The 12798-nt window shown below is 42.5% G+C and overlaps 1 protein-coding gene across 1 annotated transcript in view; it reads left to right on the top strand.

Annotated features, from left to right (window-relative positions):
* LOC103903198 (ceramide synthase 4-like) overlaps positions 1–12798 on the top strand; it is a 42022-nt gene that overhangs the window by 17464 nt on the left and 11760 nt on the right. Inside the window, 3 exon segments of the mRNA XM_019473372.1 lie at positions 6227–6462; positions 8503–8510; positions 11012–11124. Coding sequence (XP_019328917.1) covers positions 6227–6462; positions 8503–8510; positions 11012–11124 — 357 coding nt within the window.

The following is a 12798-nucleotide window of genomic DNA, read 5'->3' as shown; positions in this document are numbered from 1 at the left end:
TGGACTCGATGATCTTAGACGTCTTTTCCAACCTCAATGATTCTATGATTCTATGATACCCTCACCTGTTACTTGCAACTGTGCATCGGGTGCAAAGCGCTTTTTTCTCTAGATACAGTCTGTGTTCCTGGTGGTGCCTGCTCTGGGATTTCAGAAATGCTGTAATGTGTTCATGTCATTTATCTGTGTCAGAACTCCAGGAAAATACTAAGAGGCAGGAGAAGCCCAGAGGATTTTCTGCAATCCCTCATTCAGTAACTGCATCAGCCACTGTGCTTGGGCCGGTGGTTCCATCTTCTTGGTCTGGAGATTAAACCTGGGAAAGACCCCGCTTCGTCAAGCATGGATTTTCCTCTCCTTGGAACTTGCTGGCTGAACTGGGAAAAACTGAGACAGCGATATCCTTTTAACAACCAGTTATTCTGTGGATTGGGTGGTGGCTGTGGGAAGAGGACATGCAGTAGCTGGCTGGGGCCTGGGAGAGCTGAGGAGGTTGTGGGTGCAGCCCTGGAGGAGAAGAAACAGCTCACACCTCGGTGAAGCAACTCTTCTGTGAGCCAGTTTGCTCTGGGGAAGGTGGGAAAACGGGGCATTCAGTGCTGGAGAGCAGAAAGCTTGTTACGGCTGCTGTGCTCCTATTCTTTGCCACAATACTGAAGCAGGTGCTGGGGGAGGTAAGTAATGATGTCCTGACAAAAGAGAGGATCTAGAAGTTGGGAACCTCTCCCCTTTGATGTTTCCAGATTGTGCTTGTGAGTAGGAGGTATGTCCTGCACCCATAACTTGGAGTGTGATTTTAAGCACCTGTATACCTTAGCAGAACTTTTCCCTTGACTGCAAGCTGCAAGCAGGGATGTCAGCTTCTCTTCTAGTCCTATAACGTTTGAGACTGTAAAAATCAAATTCTTGGAGTGCTATGATTATGACAGGACCACAGCTTCTACGCAAAGTGTTTTCTTACCTGTATGGTTAGGAAAATGTGGAAACTGAAGTGCTTTGAGGGATAGTAAAGCAGAAAGTTGTAAAACAGAATTTACATCCAATTTAATCATCTGATTTTTGGATTTGACCCATGATTTTTGGATGTTGGGGAACTGAAAGCCAATGTCAGTGAATTTGAATCCAAATAGTTCCCAAATTGCACTAGAGGAGGATTTTAGTCAGAAAGATGAGGTCTCTTCTTAGGAGGGTTGTGACAGTATGTGAGCCATGTGTTGTACATTAAAAGAAAGGGATACTGTTGATTTGCAGGAAACAGATGCTTGAACTCAGAACCACAAGAAAGATAGGACACCCTTTTCAAGTATTTTATTTTGAAATGTATCTTTCTGAAATTCATTTTGCACAGACTTTTGTTGCTGATCAATAATCAGGAAGTATCTGAAAACAACTTCTGTTAGGTCCTATAGGCAGGTTTTTTTGTTCAAAGATGTGGGACACGTTGTAGTATTTAATTGAAAACTGTGAACTGACTTGACTCAATTTGGACAGTATCACTGTAGTGACTTGAGATCTTGTATCAAACGGAGCAGTCAGTTTAACTGATGTGAAGCATTCTCCTGTAAGCAAGAGAAGGTAGAGGCTATTCCAGGAGCATAGGGATAGCCTTGTGCAGTTCAAAGAATAGAAGTTCTGGTTGCTGCTGTCACTGGTTCTGCATTTCTTAGTACTAGAAGCTATTTGCAGAGTGGCACCCTTATAAATTCAAAAACATTTGTGGGAAAAAAACCCACCTCAACCGTGCCCCCCAAAGTTAAATTGTTTCTTGTATCTCACGCTAACTCTGAAAGCCTCTGCAGAAGGCATGTAGCCCACTTTTGCAAGGTGGGGGAGTATCAATTTGTGCCGTTTCATGATTAATCCATTTAGTTTCAACTTCAGCAGGTTTCGCACAAGACAGTTTGTTCTTTGGTGATTACTGAATAAAATGCCTTAGTGTGAACTTTTCCATGTAAACCGTGAAGTGAGAGAAGCTCACTGATGAAGAAGGAGGCTTGAGATGAGAATCATCTCACTGACTGTACCTTGCCTTACCTAGCTGTGGCGAGTGGTACAGTTTAGTCCTCAGACCTTCTCCTTCTGTCTTCCAGAGGGCTGATAAACTGCCATGATGAGATCGTCCCTGCAACTGAGACGATGAATCTGTGATGTTGAAATCAGTACAAGCATCATGCTCTTAGGGTTGTGCTTGGAACAAGATTTAACTGAAAACTGAGTCAGAGCGTACATCCAACATGTACAAACGTCTCTTAGGAAGAATTTCAGGGCTTGATTTCCCAATGATGATCATAAAAGTAGGACTGGTCCCATAATTCATGGTTAAACCCAAAGCCTCAACAACAAAGGAATTGTAACTTTGGTTAATTACACCCTGTCTTCATCAACTGCAACTGGCTTCTTTCTGTTATAGTGAGATTTTGTGCTATGACCATAACAAACCAGCAGGAAAGAGAGAGAAAATTGGGATCAAACAAAATTAAGAAATCAGTCAGGATAGTTTAAATAGTTTTTCAGTAAAATACTTGTTGGCAAGCTGCCCTGACACCTGGCAGAAACATTCTCTTTTCTTTTAATCTGTCTGGAAAATTTCAGACCTTTCAGTTCCCAGTGTGGACTGATAAGAAGCTGCAATAAGGTGGTTCTTCAACAACAGAACTTGATTACATCTTCCTCTTCAGAGGAGCTTGTATCGAATGACTTACCTTTAAAAAAGAAAGATCAGGCCCGCTTCAAGGAACCACTTACTATAAGAACCAAGACCTAGTGCAGAGTTTAAGGTAAATGTTTTCTCAATTTCAGTATAGTTACAGATACCATTGAAATACTGTGTCATTGTTCTTAACACAGGACCTGCTGGTCTAATGTCACTGCTAACCCCTTTGATATTAAACAAATCGTAAGATATAACTGAAACATATCTTAAGAGCAATCAGAGCTAAAAACCAAAATTCCCGATGATGGCTACATTCCTCTGCCATCCAGCAGTCTGCCGGCTGCAGCAATGCCAGGGTGCTGCTGAATTTCACTGAAACTAATCAACGCTTACACATAGCTTTTGCGTTAACTATGTGTCTTGTTGGAAAGTAGCTAGCAAGCACACTTACCCCTGGCTCTTCTCTCATGGTAGAAACACATCTTTTTCATTCGTCTTGGTACATCTTTGAACATTCCTGTAGCCAGTGATGTCAAAGGAATTTCCAGAGATGATGAAAAAGAACAAGTGATATACAGGCTGGTGGGCTAGCTGTGCAAAAGAAAGGTGGAAATCAGCTGTTACATGAGTGAGCAATATGTGTAACCATTTTGTGTTTTGTGCCTTAATGTAATAGAAGTTACAACATTCCTTAGGTAGGTGGTCTGTTTAAAATTGCTCTTTTGATACCTGTTAATTAAATTAAGAAACAGGTTCTTGAAAAGAAAACTTCCAAAAGACCCTTCTGGAAGGATGCTTGGTCTAGAATAGTCCCTAAGCACATGCACATATGGAGTATAGGCTGTATGGCTAGAAGAGACCACAGGCAACCACACCATATAATGACAGTCATAAATATATCCCATACTATTTTTAAGTAAAACATCTTTAAACACCTACATAGTGAAGTAGCTTCCGCAGCCTTTGCTGCAAAGTAAAAAAAAAGAAAAAAAAAGAAATCTTGTTCTGTGCCTGAATCATTAGGGTTAACTGATCAGAGGACCTGCCTGAACAGCATGAAGACTGACCAGGCAGAGCAGGCTTGGGTCTCAGCGCTCGTTCCTCTGCATGGTACTCGTCAGCTCATACCCTCAACACCGGTTTACAGTTGATAACCCAATAACTGTTCAGGGAAGCTGTTAGCACCTTAAGCAAAAAAATTCTACTCCAAAATGCAGAGATAAGGTTTTCCAGAGATTTTGCGTGTTTGGTGTTCAGCAACAGTGCTGAAAAGTGCTTCTAGGCAGACAGTCTGCTCTTTTTTCTAATGAGACTAATTGCATGCCAGTGGCAGTGTGTAAAAGGTAGTGATTAATAAGGAACAACTAATTCTCCAGAAATTCAAGGAGGATGCAGTTAATTTGGGCCTTTTTTAAAAACATTGATTTGCCAAGTTTCCTGTTTGTGCAGTGTCCATGCAGGACCTCACTTCACACCATTGATGAGGCTGTTTCCTACTGCCAAGGGAGAGGAGAGTGTTGGTAGTGGAGGAGTTGAATTGTTGAGCTCAGTTTTGTTACCCCTTGATAACTTTTTTCTATTTATGCAGATTTTTGTTCTTTGCATTGTTCCACTGTGAAAGACTGAAGATGCACAGCTAGCGTAAATATGCATTCCTTGTGACTAGGTTTCTAGTTGCTATGTCCTTATTTTACAACCAATGTTTGATTTGCATTAGGAAAAATGGAGGTAAGTTACTCCAGTAAAGACCAAGTGGCCTCTTGTTTCAGCAGGACATTTCTTCTGCGTTAATACCACACATCTGATAGAGCTTCCCTCTTGATCCTGAGCCGAGTCCTTAGTTCAAGTGGATGTCATGTATGTTCAGTGTTCTAGATCGAGCAGTGAACAACATTTAGGCCTTATCATCAATGTGGTACTCTGCGTAAGCTGCAAGCAAACCAGAGATCAATGATAGGTATCATGGCTGTCTCTGCAAGCGAATAATCCAGATTTATAATGGCTGCTGCCAGTGGCAGGATTGTGAATTGTCAGGCAGTATTAGGGTTTAAACTTGTCAGTGAAGTCCCTGGATGTGACCCCTGTGGTAGGGAAAGGAATCAGATTTTCTTTCAGCTCCTTTTTGCAGGCTTTCTTGTCCTTCAAGCCATAGCTGTTAACCCTTACCAAGGATGTATGAGCAGGGGGCTGGGGTTCCAGTCCCAAGGAGCAGTCCTAGTGCGAACACGTTGCTGCCTTGACAAGGCTGTTGCGGCATGGTTCATACTGCAGTGGGGCACGTGGAGCCCCAGGACATTCAGTACCAAGTTAAAAGTAAAAGAATGGTGGCTAAAACTAAAATGCAGGCATTCATCTGGGTTGCGCAGCCAGCCTTTCTCCCCAGCAGTGGGAAGGAGTGTTCTCAGGAACACTTGCCAGTATGGTGGTCCCTGACCTTCCTCTTGCCTGTCTGTCTGAAATCCGCACATTTCTCAGTGACTCCTGTCACAGAGATCTAACTCAAGGCCTAGCTTTGCAAGCAGGATTTCCCCACAGGTCTCCCTGCACCCACATTGAAGCTGGCACTTTTATCCCAGAGAATCTGTGATACTGGAGCATATCCTCACCACAAGACTCCTGACATGGAGCAAGAATGGTGCAACGGGCTGCTGCCTTGCTCTCTCTGTTCACTGGTTACACCTCAGCCAGTCTTCTAGCTTCCTCCCTCTCCCATCAGCTCTCAGACACCTGCTTATGAGTCAGTTTTTACTTGTCCAATACAAGATGAGATTTTGCTGTTCTCAGCAGCCTTCTCCTTGGGAGGAATTCCATATTATGGAGCAGCTGGAGAATATAAATCAGTGTCTCCATTTGTCTCCACCACAGGAACAGAAGTCGCTAAGTAAGAGTGGAAAGAAGCAAATCTGAAAATTGGTAATGAGCATACCTTTGTACAACATGCTCAGACAATATAAGTCACTCTCAGACGATACCATTAACGTAAATGCATTCCATGAAAAACTATTGCTTTACTTAAAAAATAAGGCTATCCATGGTGACACTTCCAGAAGGAATATAAAACATGACAAACATTTTTCACGTCACATGCTGAACTCTTAAGAGCCTAAGGACAAGAAGGAAGGTAATTGCAGGATTTCTGTGGGTAATCTATTGAAAAATTATCCCTTACAGGTTTACCACAACAGGATAATATCCAGTAGGAAAATGGTGTTGCATCTGCTCATGACGTCAGTCAGGTTATTGGCTGATACTGCATCAGAATGCTGAAAGGCATGACAAGATTCGGTGCAGAACTTTAGCAATTATTTAAGCTGCAGTAACTCTTTCTTGGAGTGATAGATTTAAGGGATGCAGTCCCTGAAGACAAGGTGAGGAAGTGATTCGACAACAAACTTCTGTGAGGAGATGACACCAGAGTTTGAAAGTAGAAACTGGGAAAGTTCACATAAAAAACGTAAAGTTTCAACATTTAACATGAATAACCAGTTGCTTACAGGGGGAATGGAAAGATTTTCTACTATCTGAGGTCTTTAGACTAAGACAGCTTTCTGAAAGATGCCTTAGTTTGAACAGATTGGGCTTGCCAGCAGCCTCCAGCTGGGCTCTCTGGTGGGTCAGACGAGATGCCCATATCACCCCTTCTGACCTTCGAACCCGGATCTGAACCCTGCTGCCTCACCTGTTTTCCAGGGTGAGCTGATCAGTTTAGCCAAACAGTGCGACCTGCCGGTGAGGAAGGTGGAGAGGTGGTTCCGGCACCGGAGGAACACAGACCGACCCAGCCTGACGAAGAAGTTTTGCGAGGCCTGGTGAGCAGGAGCACAAGCCATGAGCAGCAGGGGCCCTTCACCAGAGCTGAGCTCCGCGGGCAGCTCACTGCCTCCCCGCCTGCCCTCCACCCTACGCAGAGAGCATCCCAGCTCCGCTGCCTCCCCGCCTGCCCTCCACCCTATGCAGAGAGCATCCCAGCTCCGCCGCCTCCCCACTTGCCCTCCACCCTGCGCAGAGAGCATCCTGGGTCTTCCCTGCCCCACCTGATTCTTCTGCAACTCTCTGCTGCTTCTCTGTTACTGAAACATTCCTTGCTTTTCCCCTTTATTTTCACTCCCAAGTCTCCTTTTACTCCTGTCTCATGTTTATTCCTTATAGGGCCTCTGTTTCTGACTTTGTAAGACTGGCATTGTGCTTTGAAACACAATTGTACCTGAAAAACTCCCTATTGTTTCGCATCTTACTGCTCCTTGCTGCTTTGCTTTCGGTGCCTCCAAAACAGTCAGCCTTTCTGTTGCCTTTCCCATGACTTCCCTTTGCTTCACCGCAAGCTGATTCCTTCTGCAGCATCTTTTCTGCAACCGTTCTGCACGCTGTTGCTTTAAAAAGTCACAGGCAGCGGGCTAGATTGTGTTCTGCTGTCAATTGACTTCAGCATCCTGAAAGTCAAAAGCCAGCATCCTTTTATAGTGGCAGAAAAAGGGGCCTATGTGAAAGCTTGTGTTTTCCAAAGAGCAAAATTCTTCCTGGAAACAGCTGTGTGGAAATCCTCCTTATTATGTGGAGGCACAAAATAAATCTCACATCAGCCAGTTCTGTGAATGTTAGTCCTGGCTGAGTTTTCCACAGAAAAGAAGGATTCTCCTGAATTTGGTTGAAATGCTTTACTTATGAGTGGCTGCTCTGCTATTTGTGTAAGGAAGTAGGTTCTCCCAGGAAAGCCACAGAGGTGAAAGAAATCATTAAATACCTGCAGTGCTATTCATCTGTCTAAAAGTGTATATCCATAGGGTAGGCATCAACTTTGAGCTAATCACCTCATGCTCCATTTAGCACTCAACCTCTAATTCAAAACCCCTGCCTAAAAACCCTAATTGAAAAAGAAAAAAAAAAAAAGGATGTGTATTATTTATTTATAATATTCCAGATAGTTGCAGTTAGAAATAGTTACAAAATCTGTGAACAAGGAGTTGTAAAGCAACCACGCTTAATCTGCTTCCATCAAGATGAAATCTAGTTCTCCCTGCACTCAGCTGACTTACAGTAAATAGTAACAGTAAATAGTAAACAGTAAATATTTTTCTGACTCAACTCACTGGGGATGGTGTCCTTCCACCTGCCCTCTGTCACCATTTGCAGTCTGTAGAAAGAATGTCTTTCCAATGTGATGTAGTAGCTTTGTACAGTTTATATCTCTCTTGGCGCTCCTGGGGGTTTCATTGACAGGTGGAGTCTCTCTCTCTCTCAAAATGTAGTTACTTCTGATTTGTTATGGAGATTTTTGGAAATTCAAGGACTGGTTTAGACAGTTTTACTCCTTTGAAGATTTCCTGAGTTTAGTTTATCAGCTTGTTTATTCTGTTGGGGAGAAATTCCCCTCATTCCTTACTATATGTGTGTATATTCAGTGTGACCTGCCTCTGTCCACTGAACTTGGCAAACAGTTCATAGGTACCTCTGTGTGGGTTTAATGTGGGTAAATCATTACCAGCTCTTGACTGAGACCAAACATGACAGTAATTAATTACTTTACATGATCATGAATTTAGCATGCCTAATCTCCAAAAGCCTAGAAAGAGAGATTGGCATTGTTTGACTTTTACAAATGCATCTGCTAGTGCTGGGAAGGTTTGGGATGATTATCTGAGTGATTTTAGTCAGCAGGATTCTCGTATTTTCTGCCATCTCTAAAGCAGAAGAATTGCTCTTTGTGAAGTCTGTTGAATGTGCTAGTGACATGCAATGACATAGACAGTGGGTTCGAGTGCACCCTCAGCAAGTTTGCAGATGACACCAAGCTGAGTGGTGCGGTCGGCACGCCGGAGGGACGGGATGCCATCCAGAGGGACCTGGACAAGCTGGAGAAGTGGGCCTGTGTGAACCTCATGAGGTTTAACAAGGCCAAGTGCAGATGTGAGTACACCAGCAGTGCCACCTGCTGTTCTACCTAGCCAGTGCCTGCAAGAATGGCAGATTTTGTTGTCAAACATGTCCTTTCAGACCTTCTTATAGAGGTTTTCCCACCAGGTCAGTGTGTATCCTCTGCACAGCACACTTAATGAGACCACAAACATATTGGACCATGCTTATTTTAAAAACTCCAACTCAAAACCAAGAGGTTTCCTCTTCTTCTGGCAAAGCAGAAGACAATTAGGACTGGGTAAAAATAAATTTCTGTGGGGCAGGAGATAGAACACTTACCTGAGATGGAAGCTGCAGGGCCTGTTTGTGTGTTGTATCCAATACCTGTTTAAGGTAAAAAAACTCAGGCTTCCTTTGGAGCATGGACTGCAATTTAATCATTTATTAATTTTCTTTTCCTTACCCAAGGTGTGAGAGGTTCAGGCTCATGCCTCTGCCTTTTCTCTGATTTGATAAATAATGAGTTCTCTTGATATAAACAGAACTGCCTCAACAGAAGACTGAGACTTGAATGATACAGGTTTGAATCTTTGAGGCAGAAGAGGTAACCATGCATATGCTCTAATCACTGAGCTGTGTTCGCTGAGCTGGGACAAGGGGCACCGGTCATCCTCTGGCTGTGTTTTAAATGTTCCTCTGGCTCTTTTGCTGAGTCCGATTCCTTAGGTGAGCTTTGCAAAAGTCTTCTACACCAGCATCTTCTGAGGGGTTAAGTAATGGAAAACCTGCAGATCCCAAGACAGCAGGCACAAACTATGGTTGTAACTGGTCATTATTGTAACAAGTGAAGAACTTTTGGACTTATATTCTGACTTGAAAGTCAGTATAAGGTACCCTAGGAGTATGAGGATTACAGGATGACCCAGCAGAGGAGAGAAGGTGTCTAAATCCCAACTGCAGTGTTTTGTGGATCTGAACATCAAAATAGAAGGCTATTCTTTGAGGCCAACTATGCGTGTTTGTATGGATGACCTGCTTAGCATAGTACAAGAGCCCTGTGGCAACAGAAGGGGCAAAATCCTGTTCTTCTGCATGTTATCTGACCATTCTAGGAATGAAAGATCATCTTCACTTTTCATGAAAGTCTTTTCTTTATTCAGTACACATCTTCCAGTTTTCACAAAAAAAGGAGGCATCTGTCCTATGGGCAACAGCTCTAGATCCTGCAGCAAATAGCATGTTATTCTGTTATCTAAAATTGTACCAAAATGACTACATTAAAAAGAAGGACAAAGAATTAATGTGACAGGGCGTATTTGCATGTGACATTTCCTGACTTTTGCGTGTTTACTTTGTAATCTGAGTAGTATTTTAACATGCATTTGTTTTTGTGAAACACCCTTCTTTCTTTAGAAAAAAGCAAATGTTTAAATTCTGTATTAGTAGCTTTAGGCTGGTGGCAAAAACCTCTGCCCCATGACTCAGTGAAATAGCAATGGAAAGTTATCTCACAATAGGCCACCAGAAAACAGCTTTACTTGCTGAGAGTAGAGGAATGATGAAATTCAGGGATCTGGGGCTCCTTTCTAGTTTAGGTAACACAGTGTGCCATAGTTTTTTCAGAGTTTTTGCTTTGTCCTCTCTTTTTCTCTATCACACATCTCTCCTGGTTCTATACCTGTATTTGCTATAAATCCTACTCCCAACCACTCCCAGCCAGGAGGAGGCTGTGTCTACTCCTAATTACCACTGCTCGCAAAAACCACTGCTTCCTGCTTCCCTTCCATATTGCTCATGCACCAGCAGGTGCTCAGTGAGAGAAGGAGAAATGTTGTCTTCTTGCTCTTAGCTCTGATATCTGGAGCCTTGTAGAACTGTTAGAGAAAATTACCCTTACAGATGTGACATAGAATATGTTCCATCACTGTATGCTCTAGGACATGCTTGCTCTGATCAAATCTGGGCACAGCTCCATGCAGGAAGAACTTTTGGGGACTTCAGTTGCCATGTTTCTATGAAAGTTTCGAAGCTGCCAAGTTCTAAACTACCAATTTTCTATTAAGTGTGAATCTTTTCACACTTCATCTTTTCACAGGTTCATTACTTAACAGACTGAAGCATGATCCTCACCATTAGAGGAAGAAACACGTTCCTGACACACAAGTTTTCAGCCTCTTTACCATGTTTAAGTGTTGTTGTCCAAACCACAGAGATTCTTAATCAAATAGTTGTAAGAATATTTTAATATATTCAAAACATAACCATCACCACCCAAACTTGTAGAAGGCTGCAACAAGTTGGTAGAAATCTTCCCTGAGCTATTTTATTTGGGACTGGGCTAAACAGCACATGAAATTTCAGCACAATAGCCACAAATTGGCAATGTCTCAAGCAACTGCAAGTTCTTGTAGTGGAAATCTCTTGGCAACTGAATTCCAGACAGTGTGACCAGCTCTGCCTGTAATAAAACGCAACAAAGTCTGTAGCAGTAACAAACTAAAGGAGTTAGACAGTTGATAAGAGAATTCCTCTGCCATTCTCACATTCATGTTGCATTTTCTTTCCAGAAGCCTTGGCTTTGGGACCACAGAGAGTGCTGGACAGGATATCCACAACAGGTAAGTCATGCAAGAGGGAAAATTGCTGTTATAAATCATGTATTGTCTTTTGATATCTTTTGAAAATCAGGTTATATTAGTGACAAAAGAGAGGGCACTGCATTAAATTCAGACTCACGAGCCCTAAGAATTCAAAGCCAGATCCTCATCAAGGGAGAACGTCTTTGTATCTAGTGTAATCTCTTTTCTCTGATTTGATAAATAATGAGTTCTCTTGATACAAATTGAACTGCCTCAAGAGGCAGAAGAGGTAATAGAAGACATGCATATGCTCTAATCACTGAGCTGTGGTCACTAAGCTGGGACTAGGGGCACTGATCATCCTCTGGCTGTGTTTTAAAGGTTCCCCTGGCTCTTTTGCTGAAGATTCCTCCTTAGGTGAGCTTTGCAAAAGTCTTCTACACCAGCATCTTCTGAGGGGTTAAGTAATGGAAAACCTGCAGATCCCAAGACAGCAGGCACAAACTATGGTTGTAACTGCTCATTATTGTAACAAGTGAAGAACTTTTGAACTTACACTGACTTTCAGGTCAGAATTTAAGGTACTCTAGGAGTATGAGGATTACAGGATGAGCTAGCAGAGGAGTGAAGGTGTCTAAATCCCAACTGCAGTGTTTTGTGGATCTGAACATCAAAATAGAAGGCTATTCTTTGAGGCCAGCTATGCATGTTTGTATGGATGACCTGCTTAGCATAGTACAAGAGCCCTGTGGCAACATAAGGGGCAAAATCCTGTTCTTCTGCATGTTATCTGACCATTCTAGGAATGCAAGATCATCTTCACTTTTTGTGAAAGTCTTTTCTTTGTTCAGTACATCTTCCAATTTTCACAAAAAAAGGAGGCATCTGTCCTACGGGCAACAGCTCTAGATCCTGTAGCAAATAGCATGTTATTCTGTTATCTAAAATTGTACCAAAATAACTACATTAAAAAGAAGAACAAAGAATTAATGTGACAGGGTGTATTTGCATGTGACATTTCCTGACTTTTGTGTGTTTACTTTGTAATCTGAGTAGTATTTTAACATGCATTTGTTTTTGTGAAACACCCTTCTTTCTTTAGAAAAAAGCAAATGTTTAAATTCTGTATTAGTAGCTTTAGACTGATGGCAAAACCTCTGCCCCATGAGTCAGTGAAATAGCATGTAGCAATAGAAAGTTATCTCACAATAGGCCACCAGAAAACACCTGTACTTGCTGAGAGTAGAGGAATGATGAAATTCAGGGATCTGGGGCTCCTTTCTAGTTTAGGTAACACAGTGTGCCATAGTTTTTTCAGAGTTTTTGCTTTGTCCTCTCTGATTCTCTATCACACATCTCTCCTGGTTCTGTACCTGTATTTGCTGTAAATCCTACTCCCAACCCCACTCCCAGCCAGGAGGAGGCTGTGTCTACTCCTAATTACCACTGCTCGCAAAAACCACTGCTTCCTGCTTCCCTTCCATATTGCTCATGCACCAGCAGGTGCTCAGTGAGAGGAGAAATGTTGTCGTCTTGCTCTTAGCTCTGATATCTGGAGCCTTGTAGAACTGTTAGAGAAAATTACCCTTACAGATGTGACATAGAATATGTTCCATCACTGTATGCTCTAGGACGTGCTTGCTCTGATCAAATCTGGGCACAGCTCCATGCAGGAAGAACTTTTGGGGACTTCAGTTGCCATGTTTCTATGAA

This window comes from Aptenodytes forsteri, unplaced genomic scaffold, assembly GCF_000699145.1.
Source record: "Aptenodytes forsteri isolate BGI_AS27 unplaced genomic scaffold, ASM69914v1 Scaffold300, whole genome shotgun sequence".
NCBI classification, from domain to species: Eukaryota; Metazoa; Chordata; class Aves; order Sphenisciformes; family Spheniscidae; genus Aptenodytes; species Aptenodytes forsteri.
This window is presented reverse-complemented; position numbering and strand designations above follow the sequence as displayed.